At 44.6% G+C, this 26,310-nt stretch overlaps 1 protein-coding gene across 1 annotated transcript in view; it reads right to left on the reverse strand.

The window, feature by feature from the left end:
* Nucleotides 1-26,310, reverse strand: part of pkd1a (polycystic kidney disease 1a) — a gene marked incomplete at its 5' end in the record, with an annotated part of 103,056 nt that overhangs the window by 11,768 nt on the left and 64,978 nt on the right. The window contains 12 exons of the mRNA XM_055651913.1: nucleotides 1,657-1,831; nucleotides 4,830-4,955; nucleotides 5,996-6,140; nucleotides 10,012-10,130; nucleotides 11,511-11,662; nucleotides 17,645-17,839; nucleotides 18,632-18,834; nucleotides 20,250-20,377; nucleotides 22,769-22,880; nucleotides 24,293-24,495; nucleotides 25,749-25,789; nucleotides 26,139-26,252. Coding sequence (XP_055507888.1) covers nucleotides 1,657-1,831; nucleotides 4,830-4,955; nucleotides 5,996-6,140; nucleotides 10,012-10,130; nucleotides 11,511-11,662; nucleotides 17,645-17,839; nucleotides 18,632-18,834; nucleotides 20,250-20,377; nucleotides 22,769-22,880; nucleotides 24,293-24,495; nucleotides 25,749-25,789; nucleotides 26,139-26,252 — 1,713 coding nt within the window. The remainder of the gene's footprint in view (nucleotides 1-1,656; nucleotides 1,832-4,829; nucleotides 4,956-5,995; nucleotides 6,141-10,011; nucleotides 10,131-11,510; nucleotides 11,663-17,644; nucleotides 17,840-18,631; nucleotides 18,835-20,249; nucleotides 20,378-22,768; nucleotides 22,881-24,292; nucleotides 24,496-25,748; nucleotides 25,790-26,138; nucleotides 26,253-26,310) is intronic.

The following is a 26,310-nucleotide window of genomic DNA, read 5'->3' on the forward strand; positions in this document are numbered from 1 at the left end:
CCACTGAGTCAATGCTGACCATCAATCACCCTTTCTCACACTTGTTCTATGTTATTCCACTTTTGTATCCACTCCCTACACACTCGGGGCCATTTACAGAGGTCAATTAACCTAGAAACCAGCACATCTTTGGAATGTGGTTGGGGGGGAAATGGAGCACCTGGAGGAAACCCACGTGGTCCGAGGCAAACTCCACACAGACAGCACCCGAGGTTAGAATCGAACCTGGATCTCCAGCGCTGTCTACCACCTTTGCCACTGTGCCACACTAATGTCTTGCTTTTATGCACAGTCCTCTTTCATTTTACGATCTTCCATAATTTAGCGCCTTTTTTGCATAATTTACATTTGTGTGTGTGTGGTGTCTGCATGTATGTGCCTGTGATCTTGCTACTAGCAAGATTTCCATTGTACCTGTCCCTGACTTTGTATTTGTGTATATGACAATAATGTCGACTTGAGTTGAATGTCAAGGCTACATCCCATCAGGCTAATCATTGACCATTTCTCATCTTTCAAATTAAATGACATATCGCGCCATATTTTGCACAATGTTGGATGCAACTCAAGACGTCAATAGGTTCAGATGGACTATGGATCACTCTGTCTTGGTATCAATGTCATTCTGTTAGCTCGTTAAAGTGTTAGCTGTGGGGGAATGTGCAGTACAGTACACCCTCGTTATAATGGGGCAAATGGGGATGGGGTGAATGACATACGTTATTGCCGATTGTCCACTATAACCGAGTAAGGGATTACTAATGACTGTATTCTGGTTACTAATTACTATATTCTGGTAAACCTCTTCTGCAGCCTCTCCAAAAGCCTCCATATCATTTATTATGATGGGCTGACCAAAACTGCACGCAATACTCCTTATCAGATTCTAATTAAAGTCATATAAGGCTGAAACATTACTTTTGCAATCAATGCCCCGAGGGCGACACAATTGCACAGCGATAGAGTTGCTGCTTTACAGGGTCAGAGACCCAAGTTCAATCCTGACCACGGGCGCTATCTGTACAGAGTTCCTCCCCGTGACCACATGGGTTTTCTCCGGGTTCTCCGGTTTCCTCCCACAATCCAAAGACGTACAGGTTTATAGGTTGATCGGCTTTGGAAAGCTGTAAAATAGATCCCTAGTGTGTGTAGGTTAATGTACAGAGTGATTGTTAGTTGCCGCAGACTCGGAGGGCCAAAGGGCCTGATTCCGTGCTCTATGTCTAAAGTGAACAGATGAATGAAAGCATACCATACTCCTGGAGATGGCTGGATAGAGGGTAGAGTGGATGTGTAGAGGATGTTTCCACTAGTGGGAGAGTCTAGGACTAGAGGTCATAGCCTCAGAATTAAAGGACGTTCATTTAGGAAGGAGATGAGGGAAATTTCTTTAGTCAGAGGGTGGTGAATCTGTGGATTTCTTTGCCCCAGAAGGCTGTAGAGGCCTATTTTTAAAGCAGAAATAGATAGGTTCTTGATTAGAACATGTCAGAAGTAATGGGAAGAAGGCAGGAGAATGGGGTTAGGAGGGAGAGATAGATCAGCCATGATTGAATGGCGGAAAAGGCTTGCTGGGCCGAATGGCCTAATTCTACTCCTATTCCTTATGACCTTATGAGTTAATGTCAGTTGATCCTATGTGCGGTAAAAACTTACCATCATGACAAGCGGAAAATCCATTCCAGCACTCAGGCGCAGCAGCGAGAATGGTTTGATGTCAATGGTGGTGAACACACCCCCCAACAGGGGGAATTCGATGAGTACGGTGACGACGCTGTACAAATCCACATTGGGGCAATACTGGGTAAACTCAACAAAGACAACCCTGGTCCTAGCAACACAAAAGGACAAGCCAGATCTTTAAATTACATACAAAACATGGAGGACATGGACAGGTAACGTTTCAGGTCAGGATTCTTCTTCACAATCAACAGATGACTCTGAGGAAGGGTCCCGACCCGAAATGCTGTCCGTTCATTCCCACCCCAAATGCTGCCTGACCAGCTGAGTTCCTCCAGCACAATGGGTTCTATGCACGATTCTAGCATCTACAGTTCTTTTTTGTATACAAGAAGATTCTCTAAACCTCTTGAGCAGCTCAGCATTTAATTTTTTAATAATTTTGATTGATTAGGTAATTTTGACTAATGAATAAGCATGGGCGTCAGGGGTTATGGGTCGAAGACAGGAGAATAGTGTTGAGAGGAAAAGATAGATCAGCCATGATTGAATGGCAGAGGATTCTGCTCCTAGAACCTACGTACTTAAGAAAACATTGCTTTTGACGTGCTTCAGCTGGCAAGATACTAATCCAGTTACAATGCTCAAACTTCCAATTTTCACCATGACTGCACTCGGAAAACTGAGTGAACTCCTAAAACTAGAAACTTCTCGAGTAGTGATTACTCAGTTGTTCCTCAGATTCCTATTAAATCTTTCCCCTCTCACCTTAAACCTATGTCCTCTGCTTCTTGATTCCCCTATCCCAAGTACATTTGTACATTCATCCTATCTGATCCCCCCATGATTGTGTACAGGTTCCTATTAAATCTTTCCTCCTTCAAAAAGAACAGAACCTGAGGGATAACTTTTCACACAAAGAATGGTGGCTGCTGGAGGAGGTATTTGGAGGCAGGTACGATTGCAATGTTTAAAAAATAGATTGGGTAGACAATAGACAATAGGTGCAGGAGTAGGCCATTCGGCCCTTGAACCAAGCACCGCCATTCAATGTGATCATGGTTGATCGTCCCCAATCAGTACCCCGTTCCTGCCTTCTCCCCATATCCCCTGACTCCGCTATTTTTAAGAGCTATCTAGCTCTCTCTTGAAAGCAGGGTAGATGCACATAGTCTCTTGCCCAGAGTAGGTGAACCAATAACAAGAGGGAAAGATTTAATAGGGATCTGAGAGGTCACTTTTTCACACAAAGGGTGGTGGGTGTATGGAATGAGCTGTCAGAGGAGGTAGTTGGGGCAAGTACGATCACAACATTTAGACAGGTTTAAATGGATATGGGCCAAACACAGGCAGGTGGGACCAAAGTAGGTTGGACATCTTGATTGGGTTGGGCAAGTTGGGCCGTAGGGCCTGATTCCATGCTGTATGACTCTATGACACATCCATGGCCGTGGCCATACACTGACAGCAGGCCTGCCTCGCCCGCTGCAGAACCATGAATCTGCCTGGAGTTGATGCCTCGTCCGAGGCTCGTCTCCTGCTCGACCCCGAAGACCGGGAACCGGTGAGGAGGGATGGAGGGAGTCGGCGACGGACGCTGGACAAAGGGCCGATTTCAAGATCGGTGGATGGAGGGGAGGATCGATGAGCAGGCTGCGGGCTCACCTCCTGTGCTCTCGGGGGCGCTCTGGCGGGTTCGGAGGTCGACTGCGAGAGGCAACGGGAGCACGGAGAGGCAGAGCAGCGGTGGAGGACACCATCAGCATCACCAGGCCAAGCCAACCCCGGCAACACCGACACAGTGCCATTGCCAGGACAACTGGCCTTTAAGGCCAAGATAACACTCTGTACTATTAAGAACTTTGAAACTTGAAGGGCACAAGATGGCGCCAGAACCGTGGCGGTTCTTTGTGTACTGCTTCGGTGAAGTTTACTATTCTTACACTACAGCATGGTGGCACAGCGGTAGAGTTGCTGCCCTACAGCACGCAGCGCCGGCGTATGATCCCGACTAAGGACACTCTCGACGGAGTTTGTACGGTCTCCCCGCTACCGTGTGGGTTTTCTCCGAGATCTTTGGTTTCCTCCCACACTCAAAAGACGTACAGGTATGTAGGTTAATTGGCTTGGTGTAAGTGTAAATTGCTCCCTAGTGTGGGTAGGATAGTGTTAATGTGTGGGGATCGCTGGTCGGCGCAGACCTGGTGGGCCGAAGGCCCTGTTTCCGTGCTGTATCTCTAAACTAAACTACAATCGTTACACTTTTTGTACTTATCAATGATTGTGCTTATCTATTGTATGATTTTACCAGATTGCATGGAAACCAAACAAATCTCACTGTCTAGGTACATGTGACAATAAAGTATCATTGAATTCAATTATTACTATCATCCCTACTCCTCCATACGTCCTTCAGTTTTACAATCCTCCAATTATTGTTCTTCTAAAATTTGAAGGCGCACACCACCAGACTCAAGAACACCTTCTTCCCCCCAAGTTTCAAGTTACTTCAACCTCAGGGCATTGATGACCAAATCAATGGCTTGCAAAGAGTTGTGGATGTAGCCCAGTCCATCACACAGATCAGACTCCCCATTATTGACTCCATCTACACTTCACGCTGCCTCGGAAAAGAAGCCAGCATAATCAAAGACTTTCCACACCCCAGTCATTCCTTCTTCTCCCTGTTCCCATCGGATAGAAGACACAGAAGCTTGAAAGCACATACCACCAAACCGACCAAGATGCCCCGACTATGCAGGTCCCATAATCCCTCTAAACTGGAACCAGAGAGCAATCCTGAGCTACCACCTACCTCATTGGAGACCCTCAGACCATCTTTAATCATACTTTACTGGACTTTATCTTGAACTAAACATTATTCCCTTCGTACACTGTAAATGGCCCAATTGTAATCATGTATAGTCTTCCCGCTGACTGGTTAGCAAAGATTTTCACTTACCTTGGTACACATGCCAAAATCTAAACTAAACTAAATTAAACAAGACCTTTCCAATCTATGTACTTGTCCTTGTGTCTTTTAAATCCTGTTATGGTATCCGCCTCAACTACCTCTTCTGGCAGCCCGTTCTATATACCCACCACCCTCTGAGTGAATAAGTTGCGATTTTCAGTAAAATGCCACTCACTTTCTGTCCAGCCAGTTGCTCTCCCGTAAGTGCCAAAGTGTGCGATTACTCTGCTCCTTTGTCCTGCCGAGATGTTGCACATATCCTCCACTGTCCCACGCTGTGGTCTGGCCCCAATACCACACCCTGGGGGCAACAAAGAATCAGATGCAATGATACTCACTTCACTTTGTTCGACGGGAATGTATATTTTATTGAGACCTTGAACCCAATGATGAAAATGAGTATAAAAAGGACGCAAAGTGCAGGAGTAAACTCGGCAGGTCAGGCAGCATCTCTGGAGAATATGGACAGGCGACATTTCGGGTTGGGAAGAAAGATACAAAAATGCTGGAGCAACTCAGGGAGTCAGGCAGCATATGCAGGGTGAAAAGAAATAGGTGACGTTTCGGTTGCAATCCTTCTTCAGACCCGAAATGTCACCTATCCCTTTTCTCTAGAGATGCTGCCTGACCCTCTGAGTTACTCCAGCATTTTGTGTCTATCTTCTGTATAAACAAGTTTGTTCCTACACGTTTCGGGTTGGGACCCTTCTTCAGTCCCTTGCTTTTACAGAAGAAAATTAGATCTCTTCCCTCTCCTTCCTCTCTCTTTGTTATAAATCTTATTGAAGATTTGTTTACATCACACCTAAATAATTATAGAGTTTAGAGATGCCCACCACGACCAACATGTCCCATCTACGTTAATCCCACTTGCCTGAGTTCAGTCCATAACCCTTCAAACATATCCTATCCATGTACATGTCAAAATGTTTCTTAAAAGTTTCAATAATACTTGCCCCAACTATCTCCTCCGACAGCTCATTCCATTTCCCCACCACCCTTTGCGTAAAAAATGTTGCCCCTCAGGTTCTTATTAAATCTTTCCCCCTCACCTTAAACCTATGACCTCTAGTTCTCGATTCCCCTACCCTGGGGCAAGAAATTCTGTGCATTTACCCGATCTATTCCTCTCATAATTTTCTACACCTCTAATCAAATGTTATCGAACTTCACTGGTATATCTTTGCACTAAATGTTGTGCCCATTATCCGTTATCTGTGCACTGTGGGCAGCTTGATTGTATTCAAAGATTGTATAATTTTTTTTCTGACTAGATGCTAGGCTTTTTAATTGTGTCTCGGTACATGTGACAATAATAAACTAAACTGAATATATTCTTACTCTGGCAGATCAGGCGTTGAGTACGACCACTTATTGCTCCGATTGGTAACTGGGTCCTTCCAACCAATCTCATAATCGCTGGTGTCCTGTAGCAGAGGGGAGTGCAGACATTGCCCATTCACTGGAGCTTGCTGAAGACATTGACCTGATGGGAAATTGGGGGCAGGAAGTAGAAAAGGAAATGTTGTTAGTCGTGAGAAGCCCAAGGTCTCTCTGTTCAACAGCATCAGTTACACACGACTCAGTTTGTTCACCCTTCATACTGAAATGGATAACATTTTACCACATGGCATCAACCAAATATTTGTTCAGTCCCCATTGACCCTGTCCATCTCCCTTTAAAGACATTTTTCATCAGTCCCACAGCTTTTGCTTTCCTAGCTGTTTCTGAATCATCAGTACCTTTTGTTACAAGGGGCGGCGCAGTGGTTACAACGCCAGAGACCTGGGTTCGATTCGGACCATGTGTGTTGTCAGTACGGAGTTTGTATGTTCTCCCTGTGACTGAGTGGGTTTTATACATAGACATAGATACATAGACAATAGGTGCAGGAGTAGGCCATTCGGCCCTTCGAGCCAGCACCGCTATTCAATGTGATCATGGCTGATCATCCAACTCAGTATCCCGTACCCGCCTTCTCCCCATATTCCTTGATTCCGCTAGCTCTAAGAGCTCTATCTAACTCTCTTTTGAATGCATCCAGTGAATCGACCTCCACTGCCTTCTGAGGCAGAGAATTTCACACATTCACAACTCTCTGGGTGAAAAAGTTTTTCCTCATCTCAGTTCTAAATGGCCTCCCCTTATTCTTAAACTGTGGCCCCAGGCTCTGGACTCACCCAACATCAGGAACATGTTTACTACATCTAGCACATCCAATCCCTTAATAATTTCTATAATCTCCTCTCATCCTTCTAAATTCCAGTGAATACAAGCCCAGTCGCTCCATTCTTTCATCATATGACAGTCCCACCATTCCGGGAATTAACTTCATGAACCTAAGCTGCACTCCCTCAATAAGCAAGAATGTCCTTCCTCAAATTAGGAGACCAAAATTGCACTCAATACTCCAGGTGCGGTCTCACCAGGGTCCCTGTACAACTGCAGAAGGACCTCTTTGCTCCTATACTCAACTCCTCCTGTTATGAAGGCCAACATGCCACTAGCTTTCTTCTCTGCCTGTTGTACATGCATGCATGCTTACTTTCAGTGACTGATGTACAAGGACACCCAGGTCTCGTTGTACTTCACTTTTCCTAACGTGAGACCATTCAGATAATAATCTGCCTTCCCATTCTTGCCATCAAAGTGGATAACCACACATTTATCCACATTATACTGCATCTGCCATCCATCTGCCCACTCACCCAACCTGTCCAAATCACCCTGCATCCTCATAGCATCCTCATCACAGTTCACACTTCCACCCAGCTTTGTGTTATCGGAAAATTTGCTAATGTTATTTTAATTCCTTCATCTAAATTATGAATGTATATTGAAAATAGTTGCAGTCCCAGCACCGAGCCTTGTGGTCCCCATTAGTCATTGCCTGCCATTCTGAAAGGTTTCTTCGGTTTCTTCCCACATTCCAAATACTTACAGGTTTGTAGGTTAATTGGCTTCTGTACATTGTAAAATAGTCTCTAGTGTGAAGGATAGTGCTAGTGTACGAGTGATCGCTGGACGGCATGGTGTCAGTGGGATGAAGGGCCTATTTCAATGCTGTATCTGTAAAGTGTGAAGTCCTTTTATCAAAGCTATTGTCTGTAAATAGTTGAAGTTACAACACTGACCCCTGTGGCTAACAAACTCATCAGGAAGGCTGGCTCCATCCCGGGGGGCGGAGTTGGATTCACGGGAGGTGGTCATGGAGGGGAGGATGCTCCTTAAACTGCAGAGCATCTTGGACAATAGAGCTTACGCCCTCCAACCTGAGGAGTACCTTCAGCAACAGACTGGTTCCAAGATGCAGTACAGAACGCCACAGGAGATCCTTACTCCCTGTGGCTATCAAACTGTACAACTCCCCCCCCCCCCCCCCCTTCTGTCATGGGGTATAATGACTCCTCCCCTCCCCCCCCCCCCCCCCCAAATCTTATTTTACATCCCCAATCCATTCCACTAGTCACTTTAATTTCATGTTTCATGTATTTTGGGTTTTATGACTGTTGGCAGATCAATTTCCCTCCTGGGATAAATAAAGTTGTATCATATCGTATCGTATCGTACTTCAGTGGTCACAATTTATTGACTGAAAATAATCCACTTATTCCAACTGTTTTCTCTAGGTAAGCCAACTGGTCGAATCACTTATGCAGTGGGGTGGAAGATTGCAGCCTTCACGTGGCCCGTCCTGTTTCCGGAGCACACCGGGGGTGGCGCGGCTCTGGTCAGCAGCGGCCTCTGCAGTCTGTCCGCGTTTTATTATTTTCATGTAGTTTTTGTTATTTTTTGTTGGGGGTGTGTGTGTGGGGGGTGGGGGGGGTGGGGGAGGGGGGGGAAACTTTTTAAATCTCTCCCTGCACTGGAGACCCAACCTTTTCTCGTCGGGTTTCCGTTGTCGTTGGGGCCGCAACGAGGAGCGGCCTCCAACGGGAGGAGGCCGGGGACTCTGGTGCTACAACTCACCGTCGCCGTCGCGGGGCTGGCCGGGTCCGGAGCGGTTGGAGCGGTGGAGGAGCGCTGCTGCTGCTGCCTCTGCTGCTGCTGCTGCTGCTGCTGCTGCTGCTGCTGCGGGTCTGCGGACGGCGGCGCCGGGAGCCCGCGGATCCCTGGAGGGAGACCGCTTTTCGGGGCTCCTGCAACGGCGAATTCTCCCGCCCGTGTTGCGGGGTTGAAGAGCTCCTGGAGCGGGGCCTGCATCACTGCCCCGCGCGGCTGGAATGGCCGCGGGACTTTGCGAGCGCACACCGGGGGCTCCAACACCAAGACCCGGTGTGCGACCTCGCACCACCCGGCGTGGCTTCAATGGCGGCGGGACAATCGCCATCGCCAGCCGGGGGCTTTGACTTTGACTCTGACATCGGGGGGGGTGGAGAGTGCAGTGGAGAGATAAGTTTTTTTGGCCTTCCATCACAGCTATGTGATGGATGTTTATGTAAAATGTAATTATGTTGTGTCTGGGGTCTATTTGTGTGTAATGTGTGGCTGCAGAAACGGCATTTCGTTTGGACCTCCAGGGGTCCAAATGACAATTAAATTGACTCTTGACTCTTGACTCTTGACTCTTCGACCAATGCAATCAACCCGGCGTGCACAATCAAATAAGATCAAATAGAACAAGTTGTCCTACAACTTTTGGCTGTGTACGCCATCCACAAGAAGAAGACTTATGCAGTAATCTTTTATGTGTTGAATGAAATCTGGAAATCCAAATACACCATTTCTCTGACATATTGATCCAGCTTGCATTTTTCTACAAGCGCTCAACACAATTTCCTTAATAATGCCTTCCAACGTTTTCTCAATGATCAATCAGACTCATTCGCCAATGGTTTCTTGCTTTCTGACTCTCTCCTTTCTGGATTGAAATTTTCGATTTGCGATTACAACAGCAACTGCATTTTAGACTTCAGGGACACAGCGCGGAAACAGGCCCTTCGGCCCACTAAGTCTGTGCCGACCGGCGATCACCCCGTACATTAACACTATCCTACACACGAGGAACAATTTACAATTTCACCAAAGCCAATTAACCCATGTCTTTAGAGTGTAGGAGAAAACCAGAGCGCCTGGAGAACACCCACGATGTACCAACACCATGCAGATAGTACCCGAGGTCAGGATTGAACCCAGGTCTCTTGCTCTGTAAGGCAGCAGCTCTGACGCTGATCCCTGTGGCTAACAAACTCATCAGGAAAGTTGGCTCCGTCCTGGGGGTGGTTGGATTCAATGGAGATGGTCTTGGAGGGTGCCACTGTGCCGCCCTTGAGAAGGTAATCTAATGGTTGTAGCATGCACTGGGACAATCCACCTACATGAAGGTTTCTGGGTGAATGCAAGATCTTCATGTTACCTTGGTTTATTTTCGAACGAACTTGGCGCAGCCGTGCACAGCCTAACAGAGTCTTGCTTTGGTTGTTGTAGAGATATGGAAGCAGTACCTTGCTCATCCATTTAAATAGCTCCCCTGATCTGAAAGAGAGCAGAGAATCAGATGGTCTCTAACATCGTGAAGGTTGCAAACTTAAAAATGAGCAGTAAAAACTTCAGTCTGAAGAGTCAGGCAGCATTTGTGGTTGCAAATGGACCATCAAATGTTTTGGGTCGAATCCAGATGGAGGGTCGTGATCCGAAACGGCGACTGTCCATTTCCCTGCAAAGATGCTGTCTGACTGACTTGAGTTACACCAGTTGTTTCACTCAAGATTCCATCATCTGCAGTTTCTTGTGTCTACAGCTCTTCTCTGATACCACACAGGGCAACGTAACCACTTAGTCATACAACACAGAGACAGGCCCTTCGGCCCAACTCGTCCATGCCGACCAAGATGCCCCATTGAAGCTAGTCTCATTTACCCACATTTAGCCTATACATATCCCTCTAAACCTTTCCCATCCCCGTCAGACTGTTTTCTAAATGTTGTTATTGTACCTGCCTCAACTACTTCCTCTTGCAGCACTGGACTGTCCTCCCAAAGTCAGTACGAATGATTCATACAAGGAAAGAAAAGAAAATGGTCTATGATTGTCTTGGCTACTTAGATTTTACTCACTATATTTAAGTACAGAAAACTCTAAGTGATGGAGACACAAGAGTCTGTAGATGCTGGAATCTTGAGCAAAACCTGTCCTGGAAGAACTCAAAGAGTCAGGCAGCATCTGTGGAGAATCAGTCTCTAGAAGAGTTCTGACTGTGTTTCTCCCCTCCCCTCCACCTATAATCCTTCCTCTAGCTTCACAATTCGCAACTCTTCAATCCATTTGTCTCCCACCTTCTGTCTTTACATCTCTGGCCTTTGTGCAATCATATCTTCAGCGTTCTTTGCCCCCTCGTGTGTTGGGAGCGGATGCAAAAGTGGGATAACACAGAACTAGGGTGAACGGGTGATCGACTCAGTGGGTTGAAGGGCCTGTTTCCATGCCTTTCACTCGATCAGTAAGTAAGTCAGTCAACCAACCAATCAATCAATCAAATCAATCAATCAATAACCAATTCATCGATAAATCAACCAACTAATCCATCAACCAACCAATCAATCGATTGATCAATTGATCAATTAATCAACCAACCAATCAAAGAATCAATCAATGAATCAATTAACCAACCAACCAATGAACCAATAAAGTAATCAATCATCTAAACAATCAATCAGCCAACCAATAAAAAAAATGGCATTTGTGTACATGGGTGTAGGTGAATGTTGATGGATCGACTCAGCATGGACTCAGTGGGCCGAACGGCCTCGCCTTCTGCATCCGATTCCAAACCAGGTCATGGCTTGAACATTGTGCCTCCATACCCAGGTGAGGATGCAGTTTGTTGGGTTTTAAGGTATAACTTTGTGCTCCTACCTTTTGATTTTGTGAAATTCCACTCCTCTCCTCACTCCAACCAGACCTTGTCGAATGGAGCTGTGTAGAAGGCGACTCTGGGCGTCTCTGAACGAGTCTCCGTAATTAATCAGCAAGACCACCAGCAGGAAGAGCATGTAGATGATGAAGTTCTGCAAGGCAAGGGTTAATAAACTCCATCAGCCGTGATCACCCTCCGTGCCAACCATACCCAGTGAACCCCTGTTCAACATCAGCGCAACCAAACTCAGTGAGCCCCTTTCAACATCAACTCAACCAAACCAAGTGAACCCCTGTTCTTTATTTATTTATTTATTTATTAAAAAATATTTTATTTTATTAGAAGTAAGTACAATCATATGGCACCAAAGTGCCTGATATATATTTTCATAATACATTTTATGTACAGCTTTTTTTTTGTTATAATAAAGAAAAATAAGAATAAGAAAAAGAAATTAGATAGTAAAGGATAGAAAGACGTGAGATATATATAGTGTGTGAAGAAGAAAAAAGAAGAATGAATGAAGGAAGTTGAAGAAAAGAAAATAGGAAAAAGAGAATAAGACATAAAGAAAAGAAGTAAGGAGATCATTGTTTATGATCTTGACCAACCCTCGTCCAGTCCTGAAACAGTTATTTTTTACAATTGTGTTGCACCATATGATTCCAAAAAGACGACAAATGGAGACCAACTCTTTATGAATTGGTCTGATTTATCCATTAGGAGGAATCGCATTTCCTCAAGATGTGCGGTGTCCAACATGCTTGCAATCCACATTTTAAGCGTTGGTATTGATGTATTTTTCCAAAATTTAAGTATTAATTTTTTTGCTATTATTCAACCATAATTAAAAAATAAATGTTGAGATGTGTTCAATTTATTCCCATCTTCCATTACTCCAAATATAATCATTTCAGTATTAGGTTCCATTCTTATCTTAAATAATATTGTAAATATTTCAAAAATATCACTCAAAAATCTATAAAGTTTTATGCAGGAGACAAAAGAGTGTGTATAGTTGCATTTTGGGATAAACATTTATCACAAATGGGGGATATATTTGGATAAAATTTGTTCAATCTTGTTTTTGAATAATATAATCTATGTAAAATTTTAAATTGAATTAGATTATGTCTTACATTAATCGAACATTTGTGAATATATATCAGGTATTTTTCCCATTTAACCTTCGTAATTTTTATCATTAATTCCCGTTCCCACTCTTCTCTAAGTACCTCTGTCGATGGTAGGTCTATATTTAAAATACTATTATATAAATATGATATTAATTTTTGTGAGTCAGCTTTAATATTCATTGCTTCTTCCAATAATTCAGGAGTTATTTTTTCATGAAATCGCAAATCTGAAGATATTTAAAATATTGGTTATTTTTCAATTTAAATTTTAATTGTAGTTGTTGGAATGATAGTAGGTTTCCCATTTCATATATATCCCCGATCCTTCTAATTCAGAGACTTTCCCATTGGTTATATGTTTTTATCAATAAGAGATGGTTTAAATGGGTTATTCGCTATTGGCATTAACAATGATAAATTTCTTAATTTTAAAGATAATTTTATTTGTTTCCAAATTCTTATTGTATCATGTATAATTGGGTTCTTCTTATATATTGTGTTAATCAGTTTTTTCGGGGAAATGAGAACCCCTGTTCAAACTCAGCGCAACCAAACCTAGTGGTCCACGTTCAATCTCAGTGCAACCAAACCCAGTGAGCTGTGTTCACCATCAGTGCAACCAAACCCAGTGGGCTGCATTCAAAATGAGCACAGCCAACCCCAGCTGAAGTCAAGATATGTAGGAAGGAACTGCAGATGCTGGTTTACACCAAAGATAGACAATAAATGCTGGAGTAACTCAGTGGGACAGGCAGCATCTCTGGAGAGAAGGAATGGGTGACGTATCGGGTCATGACCCGTCTTCAGACTGAGTTAGGGGAGAGGGAGACATAGAGATATGGAAGGGCAAGGTGTGAAAATGAGAGATCAAAGGGGGCAGAAGTTCAAAGAAAATGTAGAAAGGATCATTTTTGGCAGAGGGGAAGGTGACAACAAGCTACACAATCAGTAAAATTTAATCAAGCCAATGAAACTAGTCAGAGAACTAGAATGGGGAGGGATGGAGAGAGTGGAAAAGCAAAGGTTACTTGATGTTAGAGAAATCAAAATTGGATTTCAAAGACAATGGAGGAGGCCCAGGAATGAACGGTCAATATGGGTATGAGGAGAGGGAGTTAAAGTGTTTAGCAACTGCCCAGCAATCCCCAAACACTAACATTATCTCCTTTTTCCCTTCTTCTCCCCGCCACCCCCCATCAGTCTGAAGAAGGGTTTCGGCCCGAAACGTCGCCTATTTCCTTCGCTCCATAGATGCTGCTGCACCCGCTGAGTTTCTCCAGCATTTTTGTGTACCTTCGATTTTCCAGCATCTGCAGTTCCTTCTTAAACACTAACATTATCCTACACAATAGGGAAAATGTATAATTTTACTGATGCCTATTAACCTACAAACCTGCATGTCTTTGCAGTGTGGGTGGAAACGGGAGCACCTGGAGAAAACCCCCGCGGTCACAGGTCTGTAGGATAGAACTAGTGTACGGTTAATCGTTGGTCGGTGTGGACTTGTGTCTCTAAACTAAACTAAAAAACGAAAGGGCAGATGGACAAAATAGGTCAAGGAGTTAGATCTTAAGAGTCAGCTAAGAGTGGCAAAGAAGGTCTGGGCTGCTGAAGGCACTTCTACCATCAGTGGAGTGTCTAAACTTTCCCACTTTCCCACTTTCTCGAGTTACTCACGAACTCTCCGAGTTTTCCCCTTGATTCGAACTCGGGGAATGTCGGGTAATGTAGGTAGTGAGCTCGTAGGAGCCCGCAGGGGTCCATAGATGTTTTGTAGCGGCTCGCAATGCCAGCCGTAGGAACTCGGGGCATCAGGTAAGTCGGGACGTTTTTTCAACATGCTGAAAAATGTCCACGAGTTTTAAAAAATAGCCACGAGTACCTACGAACTGCTATTACCGTAATTCTCCAAATTCGAATCAAGGGGAAAACTCAAGGGGAGAGTTCGTTAGTAACTCGGGAAAGTGGGACAGGGCCATTAGACTAAGGATGTGTAGATGGCTGGAGATGGAGCATGGGCATCTTAATGGGCTGGTGCAGGATTAAGATGGATACGCAGAAAATATTTACGGGGGGGTAAGACTTCAAAACAGGCCCTGTGCCGTTCTGGTTGATGCATTACAGCAAGGATGTTGGAAGCTTCAGAGAGTTTTACCAAATGCTGCCTGGATTAGAAGGTATCTCCTCCCGAGAATTCCAAGCTTTTGTAGGCAGACCTGCTCAGTGAGAACCTGCATATCGCTCGGTTGTGAGAGTGAAATCGCATCGGGTTTGTACACATTCCTAAATTGGTGCAACGAACATTTTTTAAGCTTAAATGGGATATATATTTGCACTTTATTCTTAAACGTGATGGCAAGCTCAAACATTTAGAATGATTGACTTGTGACACCGATCACAGCAGAACCATAGGCCAAGTATAGCGATTGATTGCACTGGGCCTATACTCACTGGAGTTTACAAGGATGAGCGGGGTGGGGGGGATCTCATTGCAACTTACTGAATAGTGAAAGGCCTGGATAGAGTGGATGCGGAGAGGATGTCTCCACTAGTGGGAGAGTCTAGAACCAGCCTCAGAATAGAAGGACGTATCTTTAGAAAGATGAGGAGGAATTTCTTTAGTCAGAGCATACTCACTGTCACAGACAGCTGTGGAGGCCAAATCATTGGGTATTATTCAGCGTAGATTGACAGATACTTGATTGGTAAGGGTACGGGAGTTATGGGGAGAAGGCAGAAAAATTAGGTTGAGAGGGAAAAATAGATAAGCCATGATTGAATGGCAGAGTAGACTCAATGGGCCGAATGGCCTAATTCTGCTCCGATGACTTATGAATTTATGTTACACAAGGTCCATTTGATGTGTGTTGCAAACATCCGTTTAGAAAGTTAATTGGTGTCACTGTTACACCCAACTTTTGGAGACCAGTAGTGTACTTGGCCGGGCGATTTGATAGCCCTACTGTTCTGACAATGATGGATCTGCTGCGTTAACTGCTGGCCTTGACATTGGAAAAAATCACTAACGTAAACCATGAATCACTGCAGAACCATCTACTCTTGCCAATTCTCCCCCCCAAAATATTTACTTTGGCTACTGTTGGAAAATTAAATAGCTACATCTTAGATGGAGCAAAATGCAAACCGTGGTCTGTGGCTTTGGAAAATTACATTCTTCTCTCAATGATAGCTTAATTGAAGCATACTTCACTTTTATCGCAATTATATGAGGCTTACGCTGAGTCAGAGATTGCATTTTTGTTTAAAATCCCCCAATTGCTGGAAACTCTGAAATTAAAATAACCTATTGCAAAGGGCACCAGATATTTAGAGTAAAATATTGTGAGGCATTTTGTCAGAATTCACATTGAATTTTCCCTCTGGGTGCTGAGGCTTTGTATCAGTCCTGTAAAATCCAGTGAAGCCCGATCAAAGAAAGTCCGAGGGTCTCCAATGAGGTAGATAGTAGCTCAGGCCAGCTCTCTGCCAACAACTAGGGAGCAGTCCTGAGTTACTATATACATTATTTGAGAATCTCTGACTATCTTTGATCACTTTATCTTGCACTAAACCTTATTCCCTTTATCGTATATCCGTACACTATGGAAGGCTGGACTGTAATCATGTATAGTCTTTCCGCTGACTGGTTAGCTTGCAACAAAAGCTTTTCACTGTATCTCAGTACACCTGACAATAAACTAAACTCTAAAGAGTCTGTCCCACTTGGGCGTCATTTGCGTGTCACGCCGATAGCGCGCAAAGATTTTGTACATCCCAAAATCCTGGTCACTGCCTACGTCACCACGCACCATGCGCGCATCACGTGCAAATGACGCCCAAGGGACAGGCCCTTAACTAAACTCTCTTTTTTACTAGTGGTCTAATCAACTCATCATGTTTCGGTAGATTTAGACTTTAGACTTCAGAGATACAGTGTGGAGACGGGGCCTTCTGTCAACTGAGTCTGTGCCGATCAGCGATCACCCTCTATAATAAGACTATCCCACACACTAAGGGTAATTTACTATTTTTATCGTAAACGATAAACCTACAAAACTGTACGTCTTTGGAATGTTGGAGAAAACCAGAGCACCCGGAGAAAACCCACACAGTTCACAGGATGAATGTACCCGCTCTGCACAGTCAGCACCCATAGTCAGGATCGAACCTGTGTCCCTGGCGCTGCAAGGCAGCAACTCTACTGCTGTGACACTGTGCTGCCCTCGATGTTTGACCAGCTGAGATTTTAGTTATCATAGAGTCATACAGCATGGAAACAGGACCTTTGACCCACCTTGCCTACGGAGTGCAAAATGCCCCATCTATACTAATCGCAACTGCCCGCATTTGTCCATTATCCTTTTAAACCTTTCCTATCTACAGTATGTACCTGTCCAAATGCAGTCCCTGATATTGAATGGAACTACAAATAATGAGGCCATTCAACCCATCTATTTGATACTCCATGCAAGCTTTCTCCAACACATTGCAGGTAGATAGGGGAGACAAAAAGGCTTTTGGCACATCGGCCTTCATCTGTCAGCACTATTGAGTTTGAAAGTTGTGAGTTCATGTTACAATTGTATAAGATGTTGGTGAACCCATTTAGAGTATTGTAGTCAGTTCTGGGCACCATGTTAGATGAAAGATGGTGTCAAGCAGGAAAAGGTGCAGAGAAAAGTTATGAGAATGTTGCCAGAACTAGAGGGCCTGAGCTATAGGGAGAGGCTGAGTAGGCTAGGATTCCATTCCTCGGAGCGCAGAAGAATGAGGGGTGATCTTATGTACAAAATCATGAGAGGGATAGCTTGTACAGAGTTTCTTGCACAGAGTAGGGGAATCGAGAACTAGACATAGGTTTAAGGTGAGGGGGGGAAAGATTTAACAGGCAACTGAGGGGCAACTTTTGCACACAGAGGGTGGTGGGTGTCTGGAAAGTGCTGCCGGAGGAGGGAGTTGAGGCAGGAACGATTGCAACATTTAGGGGTGAGAGATACCTTGAGCATCTTGTGAAGAATCTGGACCTTCCTCGCCTCTTCCCGGGCTTGCAGGAGGCTGTATCCTTGAGGAGGGCGGACCTTTCCGATCCTTTCCGAGATCTGTTCCACGCGCGGTTTCTCCACCAGGTTGTCATCTTCATCCGGGTGGATGCGCTTGGCAACCAGCGAGAAATAAAGTGCTTCAGTCAGAACCTATCGGAGCAAGAGGATCGAGGGGGCACTGTCACTGAGAGGGAAGATCTGTAATCCAAGTGTGACTACCATGCCAGGAGATTCACCCGCAGTCCGTAATGCTAGACCCACTATACAACAGGGACATTTAGTGTGTTAGTTTAGTTAAGAGAAACAGTGCAGAAACAGGACCTTCGGCCCACTGAGTCCTCATCGACCAGCGATCACCCTGTGCAGGCTCGAAGGGCCGAATGGCCTACTCCTGCACCTATTTTCTATGTTTCTATGCTAAGGCAATTTACAATCTTTGCCAAAGCCAATTAATCTACAAACCTGTATTTCTTTGGAGTGTGGGAGGAAACCGGAGCACCCGGGGAAACCCATGCGGTCACAGGGAGAACGCAGAGACAGCACCCGTAGTCAGGATCAAACCCGGGACTCTGGTGTTGAAGGGCAGCAACTCTACAGCTGTACCACTGTGCCACCGCTAAGATTAGAGATAGAGGGTGGCACAGTGGTACAGTTGCTGCCTTACAGAGCAGTGAGGCTGGTTCTATCCTGACTATGGGTGCTGTATATACAGAGTATCGACATTGGTAAGGTTACATTTAGAGTATTGTGTTGTTATGGAAACCATGTTATAGGAAAGATGTTGTATTTAATACAAAACATAAATACAATAATTGAAGGTGAAGATTTGATATTTTGCGTTCTATTTGTGTAACAAATAGGCTAGGATTTACAAGATAATTGCAAACGCATTGCATTTCATGATCTCGAAAAGCTTAAGAGCTAAATGTTGATAAAACGTGCCTTCAAAGGTTCCAGGAGGAAGAATGAGGAGAGGATGCTGAAGATTCCTGAGATGAGCCACATGAGAGCAACCCTTGGAGTGAAGCGAACTCCGATCCAAAGGCACACGCTGATGGAGGCAGAGAAGAGGAGGAAACAGAGGGCGTGGGCTGTGTAACTGCACCAGAAGGGGAAGAGGCATCGCTCTGGAGGGTCACTGAAAGCTGTTGAGATACAAGAATATTAGGCAACATTAAACAAATCCAATCAGCCATGGGCACAGCCGCACTGGGTAAATTAATGCACAAGCATCGAGAAGCTTGGGACATCGATCTAGTGATGTGGCTTCAAATGCAATCATGGCAGCTGAGAACATTGTTCAATCTGAAGAAGGGTTCTGACTCTGCTCTGCTTCATAGTTCTGCTCTATAGGAACAAAGAACTGCAGATAGCAAAGATAGACACAAAGTGCGAGAGTAACTCAGCGGGTCAGGCAGCAGCATCTCTGGGGAAAAAAAGGATGGGTGACGTTTCAGGTCGGTACCCTTCTTCCAACCTCTTCTTCTCCCTGCTCCGATCTTGCAGAAGATACAGAAGCTTGAACACGCATAGCACCAGACTCAGGAACAGCTTCTTCCCCTCTGTTATCTGGCTTCTGAACGGTCCCTCCATAAGCTGTACTGTCCGATTCACCTCTAACCCATTGCGGACATTAAGCTTGTCTAAATAACTGATGAGATAAAACTCTGAGAACTATAATCTGCACTCTGTATCATCCCCTTTGCCCTATCTATTGTACTTGAGTTTGAACTGATTATATCATCTATGTATTGTATATCTGATCTGTTTGGATAGCATACAAAACAAATTGTTTCACTGTACAAGTGACAATAATAAACCTAAATGGAGGCACAGTGGCGCAGCTGGTAGAGCCTCTGCATCGCAATGCCAGAGACCTGGGTTCGATCCTGACCTTGGATGCTGTCTGTGTGGAGTTTGCATGTTCTCCTTATGACTGCGTGAGTTTCTTCCGGGTGCTTTGGCTTCCTAAAGATGTGAGTGGTGATATCAATGGCAGAGGTACCTTAACCCAACGTCAACGTGTTAAATTCCTCAAAACCAGACGGCTTCACGAGGGATGCATGTTCGGTACATTAACGTACAGTATGATGAGCGTTTGAAAGCACTAGGCCTTAGTTTAGAGTTGGAGTGGAGTATAGACTGCGCTGGAGTTTAGAAAGTTGAGGAGGGATCTCATTTAATCTTACCGAATAGTGAAAGGTTCTAGATGGAGTGGATGTGGAGGGGATGTTTCCACTAGTGGGAGAGTCTCGGACCAGAGAGCACAACCTCAGTTTAAAAGGACCTATCTTTAGAAAGGTGATGAGGAGGAATTTCTTCAGCCAGTGGGTGGTGAATCTGTGGAATTAATTCCCACAGACGGCTGTGGAGACCAAGTCATGGGGTATTTTTAACGCAGAGATTAACAGGTTATTGATTAGTAAGGGCATCGAAGGTGATGGGGAGAAGGCAGGAGAATTGGATGGAGAGGGAGACATAGACCAGCCATGATTGAATGACACTCGATGGGTTGAATAGCCCAATTTTTCTCGTAGGACTTATGAACATGGACATTTACCTATTCTTCTGGTGTTGGCCATCCTCCCAATACCTTGGGTGGGCCGGATGACTTGCCCAAAGTCACTGGCCTTGTGGTGAATGGCAGCTTCCATTGGCACCTCTTCATTTCCGCTGATTATTTCTGTCCTGAAGAACAAAATGTAAAAGGCATTAAAAAACATTAGTAAAACTGAAAAGATGAGATATCTCAGCAAATCCCAACTGTCGTGAGAGGAATAGATAGGGTAAATGAGCACAGTCTTTTACCCAGAGTAGGGGAATCAAGAACCAAAGGACAGAGGTGAGTATTACGTTCAGTTTTGGTCACCCAGTTATAGGAAAGATGTTGTTAAGCTGGAAAAGGTGCGGAGAAGGTTTACAAGGATGTTGCGAGGACTTGAGGGCCTGAGCTATATAAAGAGGTTGAGCAGGCTAGGACTTTATTCCATCGACTGCAAGAGGATGAAGGGTGATCTTATTGGTGTGTACGATCATGAGTGAAATAGATATGGTAAACGCACAGTCTTTTACCCAGAGTAGGGGAATCAAGAACCAGACGGCATAAGGTTAAGGTGAGGGGGGGAAAGATTTAATAGGAACCTGAGGGGTAACTTTTTTACACAAAGGGTGGTGGGTGTATGGAAGGAGCTGCCAGAGAGACATAGTTGAGGCAGGTACTATCACAACATTTACAAAACATTTAGACAGGGATATGGATAGGATAGGTACAGAGGGATATGGGTCAAACATAGGCAAGTGGGACTAGTATAGATGGGACGTTAGTCGGCGTGGGCAAATTGGGCCAAAGGGCCTGTTTTCTTGCTGTATGACTCCATGACAGGCTTGGATATCAATCTACACTTGCATACCAAGCCCATTCCAAGGTTATCTAGCTCATTGGTGGGAATCTAAGGTGTACGATGGTCATTAAGCATCTGGAATATAGCTGATGTAGTAGATTGTGCCTGAATTCTGTTCCATTTACATCACCGAGAGTCAAGAGACAGGAATTCTGTCATGAGTATTTAATTGTTATATACTGTATGTACCACTAATTGAACTTAAACTCTTCTTTGGAGCTTCACAACATGTCAGCAAACAAACAAAAACGTTCAATAAGTTAAAAAAAAACCTCAATATTTGTGCAATTTTCAGGGTGTCAGTGACGCAGCAGTAGAGTTGCTGCCTTACAGCACCAGAGACCTGGGTTTGATCCTGACTGTGTGAATGAAAAAATGAAGTGCTGATGTAAGCAAATGGAAAAATAAGCCTTTGACTGTGAAAGGCAACAGATGAATGTTGCTTTTTCTATACCTTCAAATTTACAAATAAAGTTTTGGAAATACATTTGGAATAAAATGAGCTCTGACATTAATGTCTTACATGCTGGACCACTCGCCCCCCTGCAGGAACTATACATCAGGAGGTGTAACTCCAGAGCCAATAAAATCATGGGAGACCCCTTCCACCCATGCAACAGACTGTTCCAGCTGCTACGGTCAGGCAAACGCCTCCGTTGCCATGCTGTGGGAACGGAGAGGTTGAGAAGGAGTTTCTTCCCAGAGGCCATTCGGACTGTAAACTCCTATCTCACCAGGGACTAACTTTACTGAACGTTTTTCCTTCCAATATTTAATATGTAAAAGAATATGTGTGTGTTTATGATTGTGTTTATAGTTTGTTTGGTTGTTTGTCTTTTTGCACAAAGTCCGCAAGCATTGCCACTTTTCATTTCACTGCACATCTCATATGTGTATGTGACGAATAAACTTGACTTGACTTGACTTGACAATGGAAGTTAATCAATGACTTGGTGGTATTGACATTGTATTATCCCAGGGACCGAGATACAGTGAAAGCCTTTGTTTTACGTGCTATCCAGACAGTTCATACCATTAGTGATTATATCAGGTAGTGCAAAAAAGAAAATAAACAGATGTGCAGAATATATTGTTACAATTATAGAGAAAGAGCAGGTGTTAACAAAGGGCAAGGGCCACAATGAGGTAGATTGGAAGATTGGGAATTCATCCCCAGCAGAAGAAAGATCAGGAAAGAGACTGCTCTTGAATCTGGTGGTTCATAGGACATAGAACACAGAAGGTACAGCGTAGGAACAAGCCCTTCGTCCCGTAATGTCTGTGCCCAACATGAAGCCAAGGCCAACTCCGAAGATAGATGACACTTTGGATCGGAAACCTGCGAGTCATAGAATCTTTCATCATTCATCATTCATCACAGAATCGCAACGCTATTGAGCCATACAGCGTGGAAACAGGCCTTTCGGCCCAACTTGCCCATGCCGACCTACATCCCCCATCTATACTTGCCCCACCTGCCTGCATTTGGCCCGTATCACTCTAAACTTATCCTATCCACGTACCTGTCCAAGCATTTTTTAAATGTCCCAAATGTTTTTAAACATGTTTTGTGTTTAAAACTTGCCTTCTGACTGATTCAATGTTTGAGATTCATCAGTGATTGAGAACTTAACTGGGTGATGAGTGGTACAGGAATGGACTTTAAGAACATACTCACAGGTTGGATATTAAGTGACTCTCAAGGTCCAGAGAGACTCGGCCACTGTCGTGTGAGGTTGACAGATCATTATTCCCTCCTAAGGTCATTCGCTGTATCAGGTGTTCAGCTGCTGGGGAAATCACCATAGATTGTAGTTGGTGAAGGCTTAAAAAGCAAATGACTTACTACCGCAACAATTTCAAGTTTTCTGCTCTTTCAAAATCTCTGCCTGGGGATATAATAAATAAACTGACCCAATCACTGCCAACCTCAAATAAAAACCAAAAATCCTGGGAAAAAACCCAGCAGGTCAGGCAGCTGTGGAGAGAGAATCAGTTGTTTCGAGTCAATGATTCTCTGAGGAAGGGTCTTCAATGTTAACTCTTCGATGTCTTTGAAGCCCACCTTGGCAAATGACGGCATGGTGGCACAGCAGTATAGTTGCTGCCTTGCAGCTCCAGACCCGGGTTTGATCCTGACTATGGGTGCTGCCGGTGTGGAGTTTGTCCGTTCTCCTTATGATCGCGTGGGTTTTGCACAGGTGCTCCCGTTTCCTCCCACATTCCAAAGACATAGCGGCTTGTAGGTTAATTTACTTTGGTAAACAAAATTGTAAATTGTCCCTAGTGTGTAAGATGTTGCTAGTGGACAGAGATCGCTGGTCAGTGTGGACTACATGGGCCAAAGGGCCTGTATCCACGCTGTATCTCTAAACTAAACTAAGCTAAAATGAGGACGTCAGATAAGTAAATCTAACTGTAATTTAGCAAAAAAAAGTCCCGGTAACTTCTGAATTGGTATAACAAGCCAGCAGGTCAGGCAGCATCTCTGCAGAACATGGATAGGCAACATTTTGGGGCAGAACCATTCCTCACAAATGAAATGTTGTCCATCCATGTTCTCAAGAGATGCTAGACGTTAAATGCTGGAGTAACTCAACGGGTCAGGCAGCATTTCTGGAGAGATTGAATCGGTGACATTTTGGGTCGGGGCCCTTCTTCAGATTGAAGAAGGGTCCCAACCTGAACTTTCACCCATCCTTTTTCTCCAGAGATGTTACCTGACCCGCCAAGTTACTCCAGCATTTTGAGTCAATCTTTGGTGTAGAACAGCATGTGCAGTTCATTTTTATAACATTATTTCTCAAGAGATGCTGCCTGACTCACTATTCCTCCAGCACTATGTGTCTCTTTTACTTCAAAGGGCATTGACTTCAAGAGCTTTGGGGAGGATCTGTGGCTGTGGAAGGTGCTACGCAAAGGTCGTTCTACTCTGTAAAAACAAAGTACTGCCGATGCTGATTTATACCAAAGATAGACACAAGGTGCTGGATATCTATCAGTGGGTGAGGCAGCATCTCTGTTTGACGTTTCGGGTCAGGACCCTTCTTCCAAAAATGATCCTTACCTGAAACATCACACATCCTTTTTCTCTAGAGATGCTGCCTGACCCTCTGAGTTACTCTAGCACTTTTTAGTTCTGCCCTGGTTCCTTGGAGGACTTCAGTGAGTCCTCATTCACGGATGGTGTCTGCAGGGTTACCTGATGCAGAGAAGGCTTTGGCCATGGCCTGCTCGTAGCCAAGGGAGAGTGGCTCATCATCTGAACTCAACTGCGTCTCGATTCCGAGGTGTCGTGTTCCTCGTCCTCTCCTCAGTTTGGGAACGTTGCTGCCCATGTAGGACTGATCACTCAACAGGTCCGGCCAATTCATCATGGTGTCATAGTCAGGCCAGCTGGGTGCACTGCAGACAGATGAGTAATTACAGGCACTACATTACCAAGCAAGAAATTGCAGAGAGTTGTGGAGGCAGCACAGTGGCGCAGCGGTAGAGTTGCTGAAATTGATGCTGGGTCAACTATTGATTATGAAAAGTTGAAGTCTATTATTCCTAATAATTTGAACACTACAATTGTTGATTTTTTGCACTTATTTATGAATGTGCTAATGTATAGTATGATTTAACTGAATTGTATGCAAAAAAGGACTTTCACTATATCTGATGCTGTCTCACCCGCTGAGTTTCTCCAGCATTTTTGTCTACCTCTAATTTTCCAGCATCTGCAGTTCCTTCTGAAACACTTTCACTATATCTGTTGGGCAGCACTGTGGCACAGCTTTAGAGTTGCTGCTTTACAACGCCAGAGACCCAGGTTTGATTCTGACTATGGGTGCTGTCTGTGCAGAGTATGTACGTTCTCCCTGTGATCACATGGGTTTACTCCTGGTGCTCCTCTTTCCTCCCACACTCCAAAGATGTACAGGTTTATAGGTTAATTGCCTTTGATACAATTGCAAATTGTCCTTAGCATGTCGGATAGTCATAGTGGATGGGGTGATGGCTGGTCAGCACGGACTTGGTGAGCTGTATCTCTAAAGTTTAAAGTCTAAATTTAGGTACATGTGACAATAAAGTACCATTGAACTATTGTAGAAACAGGGAACTGCAGTCGCTGGTTTACCAAGGAAAGACACAAAGTGCTGGAGTAACTTAGCGGGTCTGACTGGATCCGTGGAAAACATGGATAGGTGACGTTTGCAAGCCAGGACCCTTCTTCACCCTGACTCAATCTGAAGAAAGATCCTGACCCGGAACGTCACCTATCCATGTTCTCCATGGATGCTGCCTGATCCGCCGAGTGACTCCTGTACTTCATGTCTTACCATTGAATTTTACAGCTCGCAGTAAGAGGAATTGGAGTCAGATACAGTCACAACATATATGAAACATTTAGACAGACACTCAAATAGGCAAGGCATTTGACGATACGGCCCATGCAAATGAGATTAGTGTAGATGGAGAAAAGGTTGGAACGAATGTGGTGGGCCGAAGGGCCTGTTTCCACACTGTATAACTCTATGACTTCAATGACATCTCACTGACCGGCGGAAAGGACCCAGCAGACCCAGCAGACCGGCGGAAAGGACCTCCTGACTTCAAAACCGAAAGGGGGAAGTTGAGATGGACATTTGGAAATAAACAGTTGTCACACTCACCTCTTGGCTGTGACGTCAGTCTTTAGCTTCTCTTTGAAATCCTAGAAGGAAATTGACGGTTAAAATGAAACTCCATTGAGGAAGGTCATTGTTGAGGGGAAGGGCTTTCCCATGGATACACTCAATGGGCACAGGAGAAGGGGCAGATCTCACAAGTTGAAGGCAGAGATAGATAGTACGGGTGTCAGAGGTTATGGGGAGAAGGCGGAATGAGGTTAAACAGGAGAGATAGATCAAACATGATTGAAAGGTGGAGTAGACTTGATGGGCCGAATGGCCTAATTCTATTCCTAATGACATCACATGCCAACCGTAGGGGTTGGCATCGCCTGATTAAGCTCCCAGGGCAGTGGGCATTCACCGCGGTGCCTGCCCATCTCCCACACTCACCTCCTCCAGGTTGTCTGCGAAGGTCAGGAAAGAACTGCCTGCCGTGGAAGGATCAACGTAGTCATCGATCTCCAGCACATTCGATTCATGCGGACCCGAGTCCGTCATCGTAGCCTGCGGTGAAGACCAATTGTGAAAGTTTGCAGGATCCAGAAATGCTTCACAAAATTGA

Source organism: Leucoraja erinacea, chromosome 20 (assembly GCF_028641065.1).
Source record: "Leucoraja erinacea ecotype New England chromosome 20, Leri_hhj_1, whole genome shotgun sequence".
NCBI lineage: Eukaryota > Metazoa > Chordata > Chondrichthyes > Rajiformes > Rajidae > Leucoraja > Leucoraja erinaceus.